The sequence below is a fragment of the Narcine bancroftii genome, chromosome 4 (assembly GCF_036971445.1).
Source record: "Narcine bancroftii isolate sNarBan1 chromosome 4, sNarBan1.hap1, whole genome shotgun sequence".
Lineage (NCBI taxonomy): Eukaryota > Metazoa > Chordata > Chondrichthyes > Torpediniformes > Narcinidae > Narcine > Narcine bancroftii.
Genome location: NC_091472.1, coordinates 203,889,147 through 203,902,679, shown reverse-complemented (window position 1 = coordinate 203,902,679; position 13,533 = coordinate 203,889,147). Strand labels below are relative to the sequence as shown.

Genomic DNA, 13,533 nt, shown 5'->3' with positions numbered 1-13,533 from the left:
GATCTTCGGAACTCTGAAGTTTCCTACTTCATGAAGGGCGGATAGGTATGACAGAATTCAACTCACACGGATCGCTAATCAGCTGGACAAGCATGACTTTCACCATTTGCCTGCATCAAAATTCTAGAGACAAGAGTTTGATTCTAACTTCCAGTACTGTCTGGAGTGTTTTGGTTCTCTTGAGCTTCCTCCTGAAGACATGGGTTGGCATTGTAAATTGCCGTTCATGTGCAGATGAACGAATGAATTTTGGTGTAGGAGGGGGACAGTTGATGGAAGTTGATTGCTCTGTGAGCCCCCACAGTCTTCATAAGCCCAAAGGGCTCCTTCCATGTCCTGTGGAAATCTGTCAGTGTTTTTTTTTTTGGGGGGGGTGGTAGTTTTTTGGCAAACTGTTTTGTGTCCATACTCACCAAGAACTGAGCTGAGGCTACCAATATTTATTTGGCTCTGCATCTTTCCTTCCCTGCAACCTGAGCTCCATTGGAAGATTCCCAGAGCTGAAGAGGATCTTGATATTGTGCTGTGTTATGTACGTTCAGGAAGGGAAAAATAGATATCAGGAATGATGTGATCTTTCTCAATACTGAATCATGTTAATACTCATAATTGTTAACGAAATCCTTCATTGAAAGGTGAATAAGCTCCTGTTATTTATTCAGCACATTAATTTTGTTTTCTTTGCATTTGGAAAATTCTTTCCTGGTGTCTAATCAAGATCAGTTGATCATTAATAGTGTGAAGTTGCCAACTTCTTGGCACTGTTAATGGTTGAACAGCTTAATTGATGCATTGGGATTCTCTGATGTTCTGGTTAAGGAACAGTTTGCTTCACCGCTTGCCACGGGTGGGGTAGTGGACGGTAAAAAGTTTGTGTTTCTCTAGTTTTCAAGCTGAAATTAAGCTGCCCTGTGTTTTCCATTATACTAACTTGCATTGTGTTTGGTGTTTCTTCTTGTGCAGTAATAATGCCGCCATCTGCTCTGGATCAACTGAGTAAGTACCCAAATATTTATGTGCAACCTTCTACCATGGTTAAGTGAATATGAAGTTTTCTGCCAAGCAATAGTATGAGTGACATTTCATCCTTTCACTTGCTGAGTATTTAAAAGTATAAAGAGAAGCAGTAAATTAATTCGGCAAGCCGAGCAGCATCTGTGGAGGTTGAATGGTTGACATTTCGTGTTGAGACCTTGCACCAGGATTGAGGGTGTAGAAGCAAGGTAGCCAAATATAGAAGATGTCGCAGAGACTGCTGGGTGATGGATGGAACCATATAAGGATGAAACCTATAAGGATTAGGTATGAGGATGATGGACATATAGATTGAAGTTGGGAATAGTCACGAGTCTAAAGGGCAGCACAGTTAGCGTAGTGGTTCGCACACTGCCTTTACAGCGCCAGCGATCAGGTCTGAGGCTCAAGTCCTGGTGCTGTCTGTAAGGAGTTTATACATTAACCCTGTGTTTCTGCGTGGGTTTTTCCCAGGGGCTCTGGTTTCCTCCCACCTTTGGAAAAAAATATACTAAGTGTGTAGGTCAATTGGGTGCAATTACGGGGCACTGGCTCATGGGTCAAAAGGCCTGTTACTGTGCTGTAGGTCTAAATTTAAAAAATAATAATAATTTAGACATCACAGTTACAGGCCCTTTCGGACCATGAGCCCATGCCACCCAATTGACCTACAACCCCGATACAATTTTGGAAGCTGGGAGGAAATTAGAACCCCCGGAGGAAACCAACGCAGACATGGGGAGAACATTCAGACAGCGCGGGATCCGAACCTGGGTCTCTGGCATTGTAACATCATTGTGCTAACCACTACACTAACTGTGTCTAGATCAACAATTCTTAACTGGGGCCATCTGCCTCACCCCAGGAGCACATTTAAGGAGGCCTACGGACTAAAATCAGAAAATAATTTTTATGTAGTTAGTAGGAGAGCAGAATGGAAGAAAGCATAAAACTTGACTGCTTCACAGGGAAGGAAGTGAGCAGAATCCGAAGAGAGTCACATCAGGTTGAGAATGGATGGTCTAGATTACAAGGCAGTGTGAGGAGAGGGACGGTGAAGGGACCAAGTCTTTGGGTGGACTGGTGGGGACGGGAAATGGACATAGAGTGTGGATGACCTGAAATTGGAAGACTCATTGTTCATACCATAGTGGAATTTGAGATGGTGTTCTTCTAGATTTTTTTTCTCTGAAACTGTTTGTGTGGTTTGGTGGTCACACAGCATTCCTCTCTTGCAGCCATTCTCCATGTGGGCCACAGCACATTTAAGTAAAAGCCTTGGTTTTTTTCCACCTTGTATAAATGGAACAAATTTTATGAAGGTTGACACTGTCACTCTGTGAAAGAAAGTTTAGGCTCCAGTTTTGATATTTGACACTAACATAGTTGCCCAATAAAAGCCCATTTTAATACAGCATCTACTCAGCGAGATATTATTTAGAATTTAAGGTTTGAGTTTGGATTCATTGTCAGAGTACATACATGACATCACATTCAACCATGAGATTCAGTTTCCTGTGGGCGTGGCAGAATTACCATTCTTTGGTAATGCAAAAGAAACTATACACAGCATATACATGTAAATAAATAAAAAATGTAAACAAACTGCAATATGGTGAGAATTTTAAAAAATCTCGAAAGTGCACAAAGATCTTTAAATCCTGATTGAGTTTATTGTTGAGGAGTCTGATGGTGGAGGGGTAGCTGCTGTTCCTGAACCTGGTGGTGCAAGTTTTGTGGCACCGATACCTCTTTCCTGCTGGAAGCAGTGAGAACAGAGCATGTGCTGCGTGGTGTGGATCCTTGTTGATTGCTGCTGCTCTCCGGCGGCAGTGTTCCCTGTAGATGTTTTCGATGGTGGGGAGAGTTTTGCCTGTGATATCCTGAACTGTCCGCTAAATTTTGAGGGTTTTACGCTTGGGGGGGGGGAGGGGGTATTGCTGTCCCCATACCAGACTGTGATGCAGCCAGTCAGCACACTTTCCACCACGTATCTGTAAAAATTTACCAGGGTTTCTGATGTCATACCAAACCTCCAGAAACTCCTGAGGAAGTAAGTGCTGACGTGCTTAATAGTTATCAAGGGCACCAACAGTGGTTGTTGATGTTAACAATGATTATTGACACGCTCTCCTTCATCTTAGACAAAACAAAGATTTTAATACAAAAATTGTAGTAAAAGACCATGTAGTTTTCAACAAATTTATTCCATTATGTTCTTTAACAGCTTGCTTGTCTCTCTGTATAATTAAATATGTGCTTGTAGAAGTAGATTTCAAAGTCAGTGAGCAGTGGAGACCGCTGCTTGCACTCCATGATGTATGATGTGAAATAAAGTCTGTGAAATGATGCTCAAACTCTTTCAATTAGTTGACAGTGACATAAATATTGTTTTAATGTAGTCAGTCAGAGAGAAGTACGGAAGAAACTAAAACTTGACTGTTTCACAGGAAAGGGAGCCTATAAACTTTGAGCAGAGTCCTGGGGAGGGGAGCCAAAGCTGGGTGGGGGGGAAAGTTTGGGAATGATTGCTCTATTTTGAATGGTTTTAATGATGATTAAAATATTGTTCTCCCTTTTGTGGTTGGACTGAAACCATTTTTTATTTGTGCTTCCAGGTCGACTGAACATCACGTACCCAATGCTCTTTAAACTTACCAACAGGAAAACTGATCGAATGACACATTGTGGCGTTTTGGAATTTGTGGCTGAGGAAGGAATATGTTATCTGCCTCACTGGGTGAGTGGGGGGGTGTTCTCGTGGAATATGAAAGGGGCATTCACAAGTATCAGCACAGCTTTTAAATAAGCAGTCTTGAAGATGTGGTGAAACACGAAAATTTGCAGACACCATAGTTGAATTAAAACACAACGCGGGAGAAACTCAACAGGTCAATCAGTGTATTCTGTATAGCACAGATAAAGATCCATAACCAGCGTTTTGGGCTTGACCCTTTAAGGGTTGAAAAAATGTAGGTAGGCACCTGAAGGAAATGGAGGGGGGTGGGGGAGGAGTACAGTCCCAAAGGCACACCAGTAAACAGGGAGGGCACATGGCTATGTGAATGGAGAGGGAAGGGGTGGAAAGCTGGAGGAAAGAAGACAAAGGAAACGGTAAAGGAGGGAGAGCGGAGAGTAGGCAAGCAGAAACTGATTTTAATGGCATCCAGTTAGAGTAGGGGTCTCCAAAGTGGTCGATATCAACCCCTGGGGGTCAGTGGGATTATCCAAAGGGTTAAAAAATGCCAGGGGGTTGATTGAACTTTTTGGGTTGAAAGAATTGTGGAGCCCAACGGTCCTCTGCTCCTGCCCAGGAGCCCGAGGTGACTTCTCTAATACGGGCAGCACTGCAGCTGATGTTAAGAATGGAGTCGCTGCCCCTGATGCTGAAGACTTGGACCCATCTCTGTTTGGCATCTTCCCGGCCAGAAGCAAAGGTTTTTTTTACTGTTATTGTAATCAGTTGCTTGCTTAATTTACAGATTTGTTACTTGGCAATTGGGGTGTTGTAACAAAGTTTGGGTTGTTGCTGGGAGGCCCAGACACCATGCATATGGCATGTATTTTCCCTCACTAATACATATGGAAGCTGCAGGTCTACTTAATTATTATTTAGTTTTTTTTTAAGTGCCTTGGGGTCTATGAGAGATCAAAGACTTGATGGGCTAAAATATTTGGGGACCCCCTGCGTTATAGAGTGTTTCAAGTGCTGCTCCTCAAATTTATGGGTGGTCTTGATGGGACAAAACTTGAAGCCATGCACTGACACATCAGCATGGGAGTTGAGGCATGGAATTGAAGAGGTTGGCCACTGGGAGATCCTTGTCACTGATGTGGACGGAGTGAAGGTGCTCAGTGAAGCGATCTCCCAGTCTGCGTTGGGTTTCTCCGATGTAAAGAGGGCTGGAAAGGGAGTACCAGATGCAATGGATCACTCCCATAGATACAGAAGGGAAGTTTTGAAAGGACTGTTTGGGGCCCAAATAGTGGTGAGGGAGGAGGTGTGGGCACAAGTGTGGCACTTCATACAGGGAAAGGTGATTGATGGAAAGAGATGAGTGGATGAGGGAGACATGGATCTATCCCAACAGAAGGTGGAGAGGGGAAGATGAGCCCAGTGGTGGGATCATGTTGCAGGTGGTGGAAATTACAGAGGATAATATGATGGATGCAGTGGTTGGTGGGCTGGTAGGTGAGGACAAGGGGAATCCTGTGTTTATTGTGTCTGGGGGCAGGTGGGGGCCAAGGCAGATGACCAGGAAATGGAGGAGATGCGGGTCAGGGCTGAGTAGATGGTGGTGGAGGGGAAGCCACGGCTCTGGAAGAAGGCGGACATTTCAGATGATCAGGACTGGAAAAATTCATCTTGGGACAGATGAGGTGGAGACGGAGTAATTGTGAGGTGAATAAAATCCTTGCAGGGGACTGGGTGTGAAGAAGTGTGGTTGTGGGAGTTGGTAGGTTTACAAAATACATCAGTGGAAAGCTTGTCTCCCGAGATGGGGACAGAGAGATCAAGAAAGGGAGAGATTGACCAGGTAAATTTGAGATCGGGATGCAAGTTGGCAGCAAAGTGAATGAAGTTGACAAACTCATCACGGGTGTCTGAGACAGCCCCGATGTAGTTGTTGATATAGTGGAGGAAGAGTTGGGGAGCTTGCCCATGTAGATTTGCAGCATTAATTGTCTTGACAATATTGTATCCAGTTCCAGAGGAAGCTGAGGCTGGGTGAAGATTGATATTCCATAAAAAATGGCAGCACTGCTGGAGCTGCTGTAATGGTAGCTCTGCACCTTGTGCAGACCCACAGGGAGCAGAGATGCAGCGATTTATTTATTTTTCCCCCTGCTAGGTCCAACCGCTTAGTCCGTGTTGGCTTCAAATGGAGCCCACGATGGTTTATTTAAAAATCTAGCAACTGTGAGCTCTGGGCCCAAGATGGCAGCGTTTACGTTTGGCAGCGGCCTTGAGGGGTTGCAGACTTCGGGGAAGCAGAGGACTGACGCAGGCCACCAGAAAACTTAGACCGACCCCCAGTTTGAGAAGCATAGGAGATTATCTACGGGATGGTGACCACAGCAGTAGATTAGTGAGGTGCTCTGAGCTGAAGAACACACAGGCAGTGGGCTGTTGGTGACTCAAGGTGTGGCGTGGGCGATTGCAGTTAAAGGGATTACACCATGCTGTGGCCTGTTAGAGACTGGCTGAAGAGGTTTTGGAAACTGGGATGTGAGAGGGTGCTGGAGGCATTGCGATCATGTCAGAGATGTGCGTCTGGAGTTTGGTTGCCATTGGTTTGGGCTGGAGGTGAGGCCATGGACATGCATCGACTCTGGGAGGGGGAACGCTCTTTTCCTTCTCTTTCTCTGTCAGTCAGGAATGCTGGGCAATTTCTGCTAATAGCAAATCTGTGTCTTCCTTGCAGTGGATGACAGGAAATTTTGTGTACCATCACATTTTCTATTTTATTACATGACAATAAAATCTTGAATTTGCCGCATTTTGGTGCCAGGGCATAGCAGCAATAATCCAGTGGCCAGTCATCTATCTATTTTGATGACTTCAGGAATGCCTTTTCTTTGGAGTCTAGACTTAATAAATCAACGAGCCATCCCAGGCATAAATTATTAAATGACAATTGTACATGACTCAGAAAGGTGGGAAGTTGGTGCTCTAAATAGTTGAATTTAAAAATATTTTGCAAATAAAACTGATTAGTCACGCTACACTTTGAACAGTGAGAAGAGATCTTCTGCAAGCACACACATTATCTTTAATAATTAATACAGCCACGCAAAGAGTATAGTTTGCAGGCCATAGATTGCCAGGGGGAGAAAAAGGATCAATGAGCACCAAGCAAGGGCAACGTGAGAGCACTTCTGTGGAGCTCATTCAGGAGCTTGATGTCGTGGTGAAGTAGCTAAGTCCTCTTGTGCCCATGTTTGCACTAGAGTCTTCTCTGTGATGGGAGGTTGAAGATTGTTTCTCAGTATGATGGGCCTTTCAATGTGTTGAATGCCTTGCCTAGGCTGCAGGAGATGTAAATGGAGTCCATGGAGGGGAGGGAAGCTTTCATTGTGTTCTGAGCTGCATTCATTACTTTCTGTAGCTTCTGATCTTCAGCAGAACAGCTCCCATAACACGCAGTGATGCACCCAGCATATATGCTTTTGATGGTGCATCTGTAGTAGTTGTTGAGGGACATGTTGAATTTTCTTTTTTTTTTAAAGTGGAGGCATTGATGCCCTCTTTTAACTGCCATATCAATGTGCTTGTCCAGGTCAGGTCATCGTAGATATTTATTCCGAAGAACTTGAAGCTATCCACTCTTTCTATTTCAGTGCAGTTAATGGTGTGGACTCTGCTCCCTCTCCTTTTTTTTTTTAAACATCTCAGAAAGTCTTCAATTTATTTTCCATATTAAAGACACTATGTAAATGGTTGTTGCTGATGTTAAGAAAACCAAGCATGTTAGTCTGAAAATGTGAATAACTTTGAATGTTATTAAGATTTATATACACTTCATAATGACAATATCCTTAAATGTAACAGAGCAGACAAAATTCTAGATAAAATTTCTTGTTGCAGCAAGTGTTCAAGTTAAGATTAACAGTATTTTTATCCTTCAATCATAATGCAAAACAGTTATGGAAATCCGTGATTATAACAATTCCTCCAAATCAATTTCTAGCAGTTGATCTTGGAACCCCACCATCTTCTACCCATCATAATCTAAAATTAATTTAGTCATAGTCCTTTTAAGGGATGGACTTAGTTTTACAGTCTGGATGAAGTCCCAGAAAAACAAGAAAATGCTTTCTGTTAGTTAACCCAAAAATCAGGGTGAAATATATGAAGTACAAAATATAGAAAGTCAAATTTCCAACTCATCTCTAACTTTTGCAATGGCTATCCACTAATGAATTTATACAATATATAAATAGGTCAACTTCTAATTGTGAATCTTATCCACCAACTCCTCAAGCACTCTGTAACGTGGACAAATAAGCTGGAAGTTTGCAGTTCCGATTTCTCAATCTTGTTCTCATAATACAAATTGCATGGAACGAAATGAAGAACAAAAGTTGCATTTGCTCTAAATGCAAATCAGCACGTACCAGAAACATCAAATCAGACATTCCAGTGACTGTATATTAAACTGCTGAAGAGCTTTACAAGTTCACAAAATATAATCAGTAAAGCTGGGCATGAACTAAACAAAATACATGAGACAGTAGTTTGGGAAGTGGAACATGATGTACTAAATTGTCCAGTGATGCCAAATTTAATGACTAAATGCAAGGCAAGGTGGAATATATATCTTCACAGTCTCATCCCAGGAACAATCAGCAACCTGACCAGGGATATGTATGCTGAAATCAAGCCCACATACAAACTCTGTGTGGTGCTCAAGTGTTTCAAGCACAGAGCCTGGTTTGGAAATATCCCAAAACCTGACACTGAAATCATATGAACAGGATGCTAATATATTTGCATGAAAGGGAGAAAATTTGACTCTTCGTATCGCATAGGAATGGCCAGCGAGTTGATGCACTGGCTGCCGAATATTTCTCAGGTCCCAACATCGTAAAGTGCAGTCAACTGCTCCAGTAACAAGCAAATTCTGATCGTATTTATTCCAGTCACAAGTCAAAATTTCTGCTTGATGAGCAGGAATTATTATTCTCGATCCTCCTGTCTTTATATCCCAGATTCGTAGAGTATGATCACCTGAGGCTGAGGCAAAGCAACCTGGGATATGTGGTGACCAGATTGTGCTGTAAATTACACTTTCATGTCCTTGGAATGTAGAAACTGAATCTTTTACCAATGGATCCCATATTTTAATAGTCTGATCCCACGATCCAGATACTACCAGATGTTCTCCTCGTCTTTGGCTCCAGTCAACACAGTAAACCTCTTTAGTATGTTCTTTGAAGACTTGTAGAGGTGCAGGAGGGCCAGCTGTGTCCCAGAACTGCAGAGATCCATCACCGCTACCAGTAACCAGGACATGTTCATTATTCTCACTCCACGTAACATCAAAAAGACTATCATTCCAGTCAAAACTCCTGAAAAGCTTAATTCCACCTTCCTCCTGTTCCAACACCACTAATGTTCCACATCCTGCGATTCCGTAGTACTGCGAGGTAGCGCAGGCCACTCTGCAGGGGAAATAGGGAGATATTTCTACTGCATAACCGTGCCGGGCTGGCACCCGGAAGGTTTTAATGAAGATAGGCTCCGTCATTCTTCATTGTTGGATCACCCAACGTGAACGCCGACAAGCTTCCCCCCTGACCTGCGGAAGCTTCACCGACTCTGCTCCCTCTCCTGAAGTCTTATTGATCTTGGCATTCTGTCAGACCACCTGCAGATTGGAGGAACACCACTTTACTTTCCATCTGGGCACTCTCCAGCTAGGTGGCATTAACATTGACTGCTTTCCATTAAAACGGCTCGCCTTTTCTTTCCACTCCCCCTTTTCCTGTCTTTCCACCCACCCAGCCATCCATCCTCCCCCTCATTACTGCTGTCCCTGCCCCCCTTTCTCCACCTAACATCTTCTTTCTTCTCCCCCCCCACCCCCACTCTTTTGTTCTGACGCTTGCCGGCATTTTTCTCATACTTTGATGAAGGGCTCAAGCCCAAATAGTTGGTTCTGCATCTTTACCTTTGCTACATAAAGGACACCGTTTGACCTGCTGAGCTTCTCCAACATTTTGTGTTTTTACTTGGCATTCTGTGTTTGACGCCCTGCCCGTGACTCTGGTGTTATCAATAAATTTGGAGCTGGAGGTGGAACAGTATTTAGCTGGGTAGTCATGGATGTAGAGTGAGTAAAGAAGGGGAATGAATGGACATGGTTCCGGAGCAGCAGTATTGAGTGTGATTGTGGAAGAGATGTCGTTACCACTGAATGCAGCTTATTAGACAAGAAGTCAAGAATCCAATTGCATAAGGGGACACTGAGGTCTTGGTCCACAAATGAATTTATCATTCCTACCTCTGTTGCTCCTTTAGGTAAAAGATTAAAAACAGTAATGTACTGAATGTTCAATATTCTGTGATGGTGAATGAAGACAAGGAAATGGAGTTGAAATGGATGTCAGTTATTATGCATAAATTGACTAAACAGGTGCACAAATCTGCCCAGGCTATAACAAATATTGAGTCTTGTTTTGCAATCTTGAATGGATGCACTCGAAAAGCATGTAAGTGGCAGACATAACTAAGTCCATCCAGAATACTGACCTTCCTCCAACCCCACCCCGACCCCATTGAACACATCCTCATGAAGAGTTGCCTTTAATAAGGAAGCCAACATCCTCAGAGGCTGCCATCACCTTTGGCAGAAGGTACAGAAGCCTGAAGTCTGGCAGCCAAGGTTCAAGAACAGCTTTTCTCAATAGCTGTCGAATATTGAAAGAGGTGGATGTGGAGTAGATGTTTCCAGTAGCGAGGGAGGCTAAGACGAATGGGTACAGCCTCAGAATAAAAAGGATGTACCTTTAGAAGAGAGATGAGCAGAAATTTCCTCAGGCAGAGGGTGGTGAATCTGTGGAATCCTTGTCACAGATGACTGTGGAGGCCACGTCACTGAGTAGATTTAGAGCAGAGGTTGATAGATTCTGATTAGTAAGAGTGTCAAAAAGGTTATGAGAAGACAGGAAAATGCGGTTGAAAGGAAGAATACATTAGCCATGGGAGAGCAGGTTTGATGGGCATAATTCTGCTCCTCTCTCGTGGTTTTTGAGTTCTATCAGGCTCTTGAACTGTCCTACCCTAACCAGCTCCAAGACCACCATAGAACTGAATATTCATTATTTGTTTTGTCTCTCTTGTGTGTTAATTTTACTGGTATGGATTGAGTATGTGGGGAGCTGCAGCAAGTAAGATTTGCATTGCATCTGTACATTGTAAGTGTATGACAAACAGCTGATTAGTTGGGTCATAGTATATGTTATGACAAGAGTGCATTGAAGAATTTAAAAAAGAAACAATGACTATTTATTGCTGCCTTTGTAATGATTTAACCCACACTCCTTTCTGTCTCCAGATGATGCAGAATTTGCTTCTGGAGGAGGGGGGCCTGGTCCAGGTGGAGAGTGTAAACCTCATGGTTGCCACTTATTCCAAGTTTCAGCCACAGGCTCCAGACTTCCTCGATATCACCAATCCCAAAGCCGTGTATCCTTTTAGTACTTCAAAAGCTGCTTTGACTTTCCGGTTGGAGTTTGATTACCTGTGGACCATGGAGAAGAAGCTTTCAGAATTGTATTTACCTTGCTGTTTTATTTTTTTTTTCTTCTTCATGGAGATTAGGGAAGGGAGCTTCTATTTATAGTAAAATCCCTGTTATCTGGAATTCAAGCAACCAACAAAAAAAATCACTGAAAGTAAATAGATAAAAATATGAAAGTTTAAAATTGGTGCACACAAGCATTTAGTTCGCCAATCACACTACACGCTGCCTCAAGCATCCGGCAAATTCACTTATCTGGGATCTTCCAATCCCTATAGTTGCCAGATACCAGTGGGTTTACTGTATGGAAATAGTTTGTCTACCAAAGTGCTGGACGTACCTGGCAGGTCACACAGCATCCATAAGTAAAAGGAAGTCATCGTGCCTGAACAAGGGCTCAGGCCCAAAACATTGACCAACTTTTACTTCATATTGATGTTGCGTGACCTGCTGAGATTCTCCAGCACTTTTGTGCGCTGCACAAGACCCCAGCTCCTGTAGATTTTCTTATTAACTGTCATGCAGTTCCAATCTACACTACTGAAGCAGTCTTTCATCTTTCTGTAATCAAATTAATTTGATATCCATGCAGATCTAGTTTGCTCTTCGAAAGATGTGTGATTGAACATAATATTTCTGAATAAGGATTTAAAGACTAGATGCATGTAGCAGTAAATTGTTGTAAATCTTTCAATGCCCTAAAATGTCAACCTTGTGGGGCAGAGTTTGAGTGGCTGCTGCTCTCTGATAGGAAAGTCCAGATTCAAGACCAGAGTTAATTTCACTGATCTGTTGTGATTCAGATTTCGAAGCAAGAAGTATCCAGCATACTTGGCATTTTGACCAGTCATTGTCAAAGAGGTAGCATCTGAAGTTTGAAACTGGTTCCTGGCTCTGCAGTTGTCACACTTACCATTTTTAATTCTGGTGTTTGTCCTTTTTAATGGCATTCACCATTAATTCATTCACAGTGTAGATGAATCTCTGTTAAAATGTATTAAATTGCCCTTTTAGTTCATTGTGAAAAGTGATATCTACTAGTTTGAAATGCCCAAAGGTGATGTTGCCTCAACATACAGTGACACTGAATACTGCAGTTGACTTGTGTCAAGTGGTATTGTGTTGCATTATACCAAAAGTGAAGTAACATGTTAAGAGACTGGGTAAGGGTTGCACTTGAAACAAGCATCAAAATAGTTATGCTTGTTAACCAAACCATACATGGGTGGCACAGTTAGGGTGATGCTATTAGGGTGCCAGCATCCCGTTTCTAATCCAGTTTTTCCTGTGACTTGTATGGGGGGCATGAGTTTCAATGGCTGGAATCTGCTTTACTGCGTTGTAAGTAAAACACCGAGGGCGGCGGGGTTGGCGTAGTGGTTAGTGCAACATCGTGCCAGTGATCAGGACCGGGGTTCGAATCCTGTGCTGTCTATAAGGGCTCGCTCCATGTCTGTGAGTTTTCCCTGGGGGCTCCAGTTTCCTCCCACTATTCGAAACTTACTGGGGGTTATAGATAGATTAGGTGTAATTGGGCAGCATGTGTTCATGGGCTGAAAGGGCCTCTTACTGTGTTGTATGTTTAAATGTAGTTTTTTTTAAAAACCTTCTCGAAGCATGTATGAAAAGTTCGGTTGGCAGACTTTTGCAATGCCAGCATCTGCAGATTTTTCATTTACCTTCATAATATATTATCTTGGGACTTGAGGAAATTCTACCCTGTCGGTCAAAACTAGTTATTTTGATCTGACTTAGTGGTTTGGCTAGAATTGCATGCTGGTGTTTATAATCAATATAGTTGTCCTGCCATTCTGTTTGCTTAGGGAGGGTTTAGTAATTAAAAAAAAAATGAACATCAAGGGCTGAAAGGTTGAGAACCACTGGTCTAAAATAACATGAAAACTGGAGCTGTTGATGATGAGTATGATCTTGGACTATGCAAAGATAGAGCAATGGCAGATGTAATTTTATCTTGATGAGGGTGAGGTGATATAGTTTTGTGAGGATGAATAGGGGAGGACATGTGCATGCAGTGAATGCTTGGAATAAATTAATGTTGAAGAACCAATCAATTTTGTGGACAAACAAGAATCCTGTCAAGTAGTGAAGAAAGCTTAGTGAATACTGCAGTGCATTGCGTAATGTTTGGGTGGGACAAAGATTTTTTCCCCCCCCATTATTAGCCCTGGTGTTCCACAGTTTTAAATTTGTAATCAAACAGTTCTCATGTGGTTAAAGTGCAGGAAAAACCCAACACCCAACCCCAACCAAC

General features: G+C 42.8%; 2 protein-coding genes across 3 annotated transcripts in view; one reads left to right on the top strand and one right to left on the bottom strand.

Moving 5' to 3' along the window:
- Positions 1 to 13,533, top strand: part of ufd1l (ubiquitin recognition factor in ER associated degradation 1) — a 39,175-nt gene that overhangs the window by 6,785 nt on the left and 18,857 nt on the right. For both annotated transcript variants that reach the window (XM_069933687.1, XM_069933686.1), the window contains exons 3-5: positions 964 to 996; positions 3,633 to 3,754; positions 11,076 to 11,206. In XM_069933687.1, coding sequence (XP_069789788.1) covers positions 964 to 996; positions 3,633 to 3,754; positions 11,076 to 11,206 — 286 coding nt within the window. The remainder of the gene's footprint in view (positions 1 to 963; positions 997 to 3,632; positions 3,755 to 11,075; positions 11,207 to 13,533) is intronic.
- Positions 8,254 to 9,326, bottom strand: LOC138760035 (peroxisomal targeting signal 2 receptor-like). The gene has a single exon (XM_069930461.1). The coding sequence runs from the start codon at positions 9,264 to 9,266 to the stop codon at positions 8,301 to 8,303; it is 966 nt and encodes a 321-aa protein (XP_069786562.1). The 5' UTR covers positions 9,267 to 9,326; the 3' UTR covers positions 8,254 to 8,300.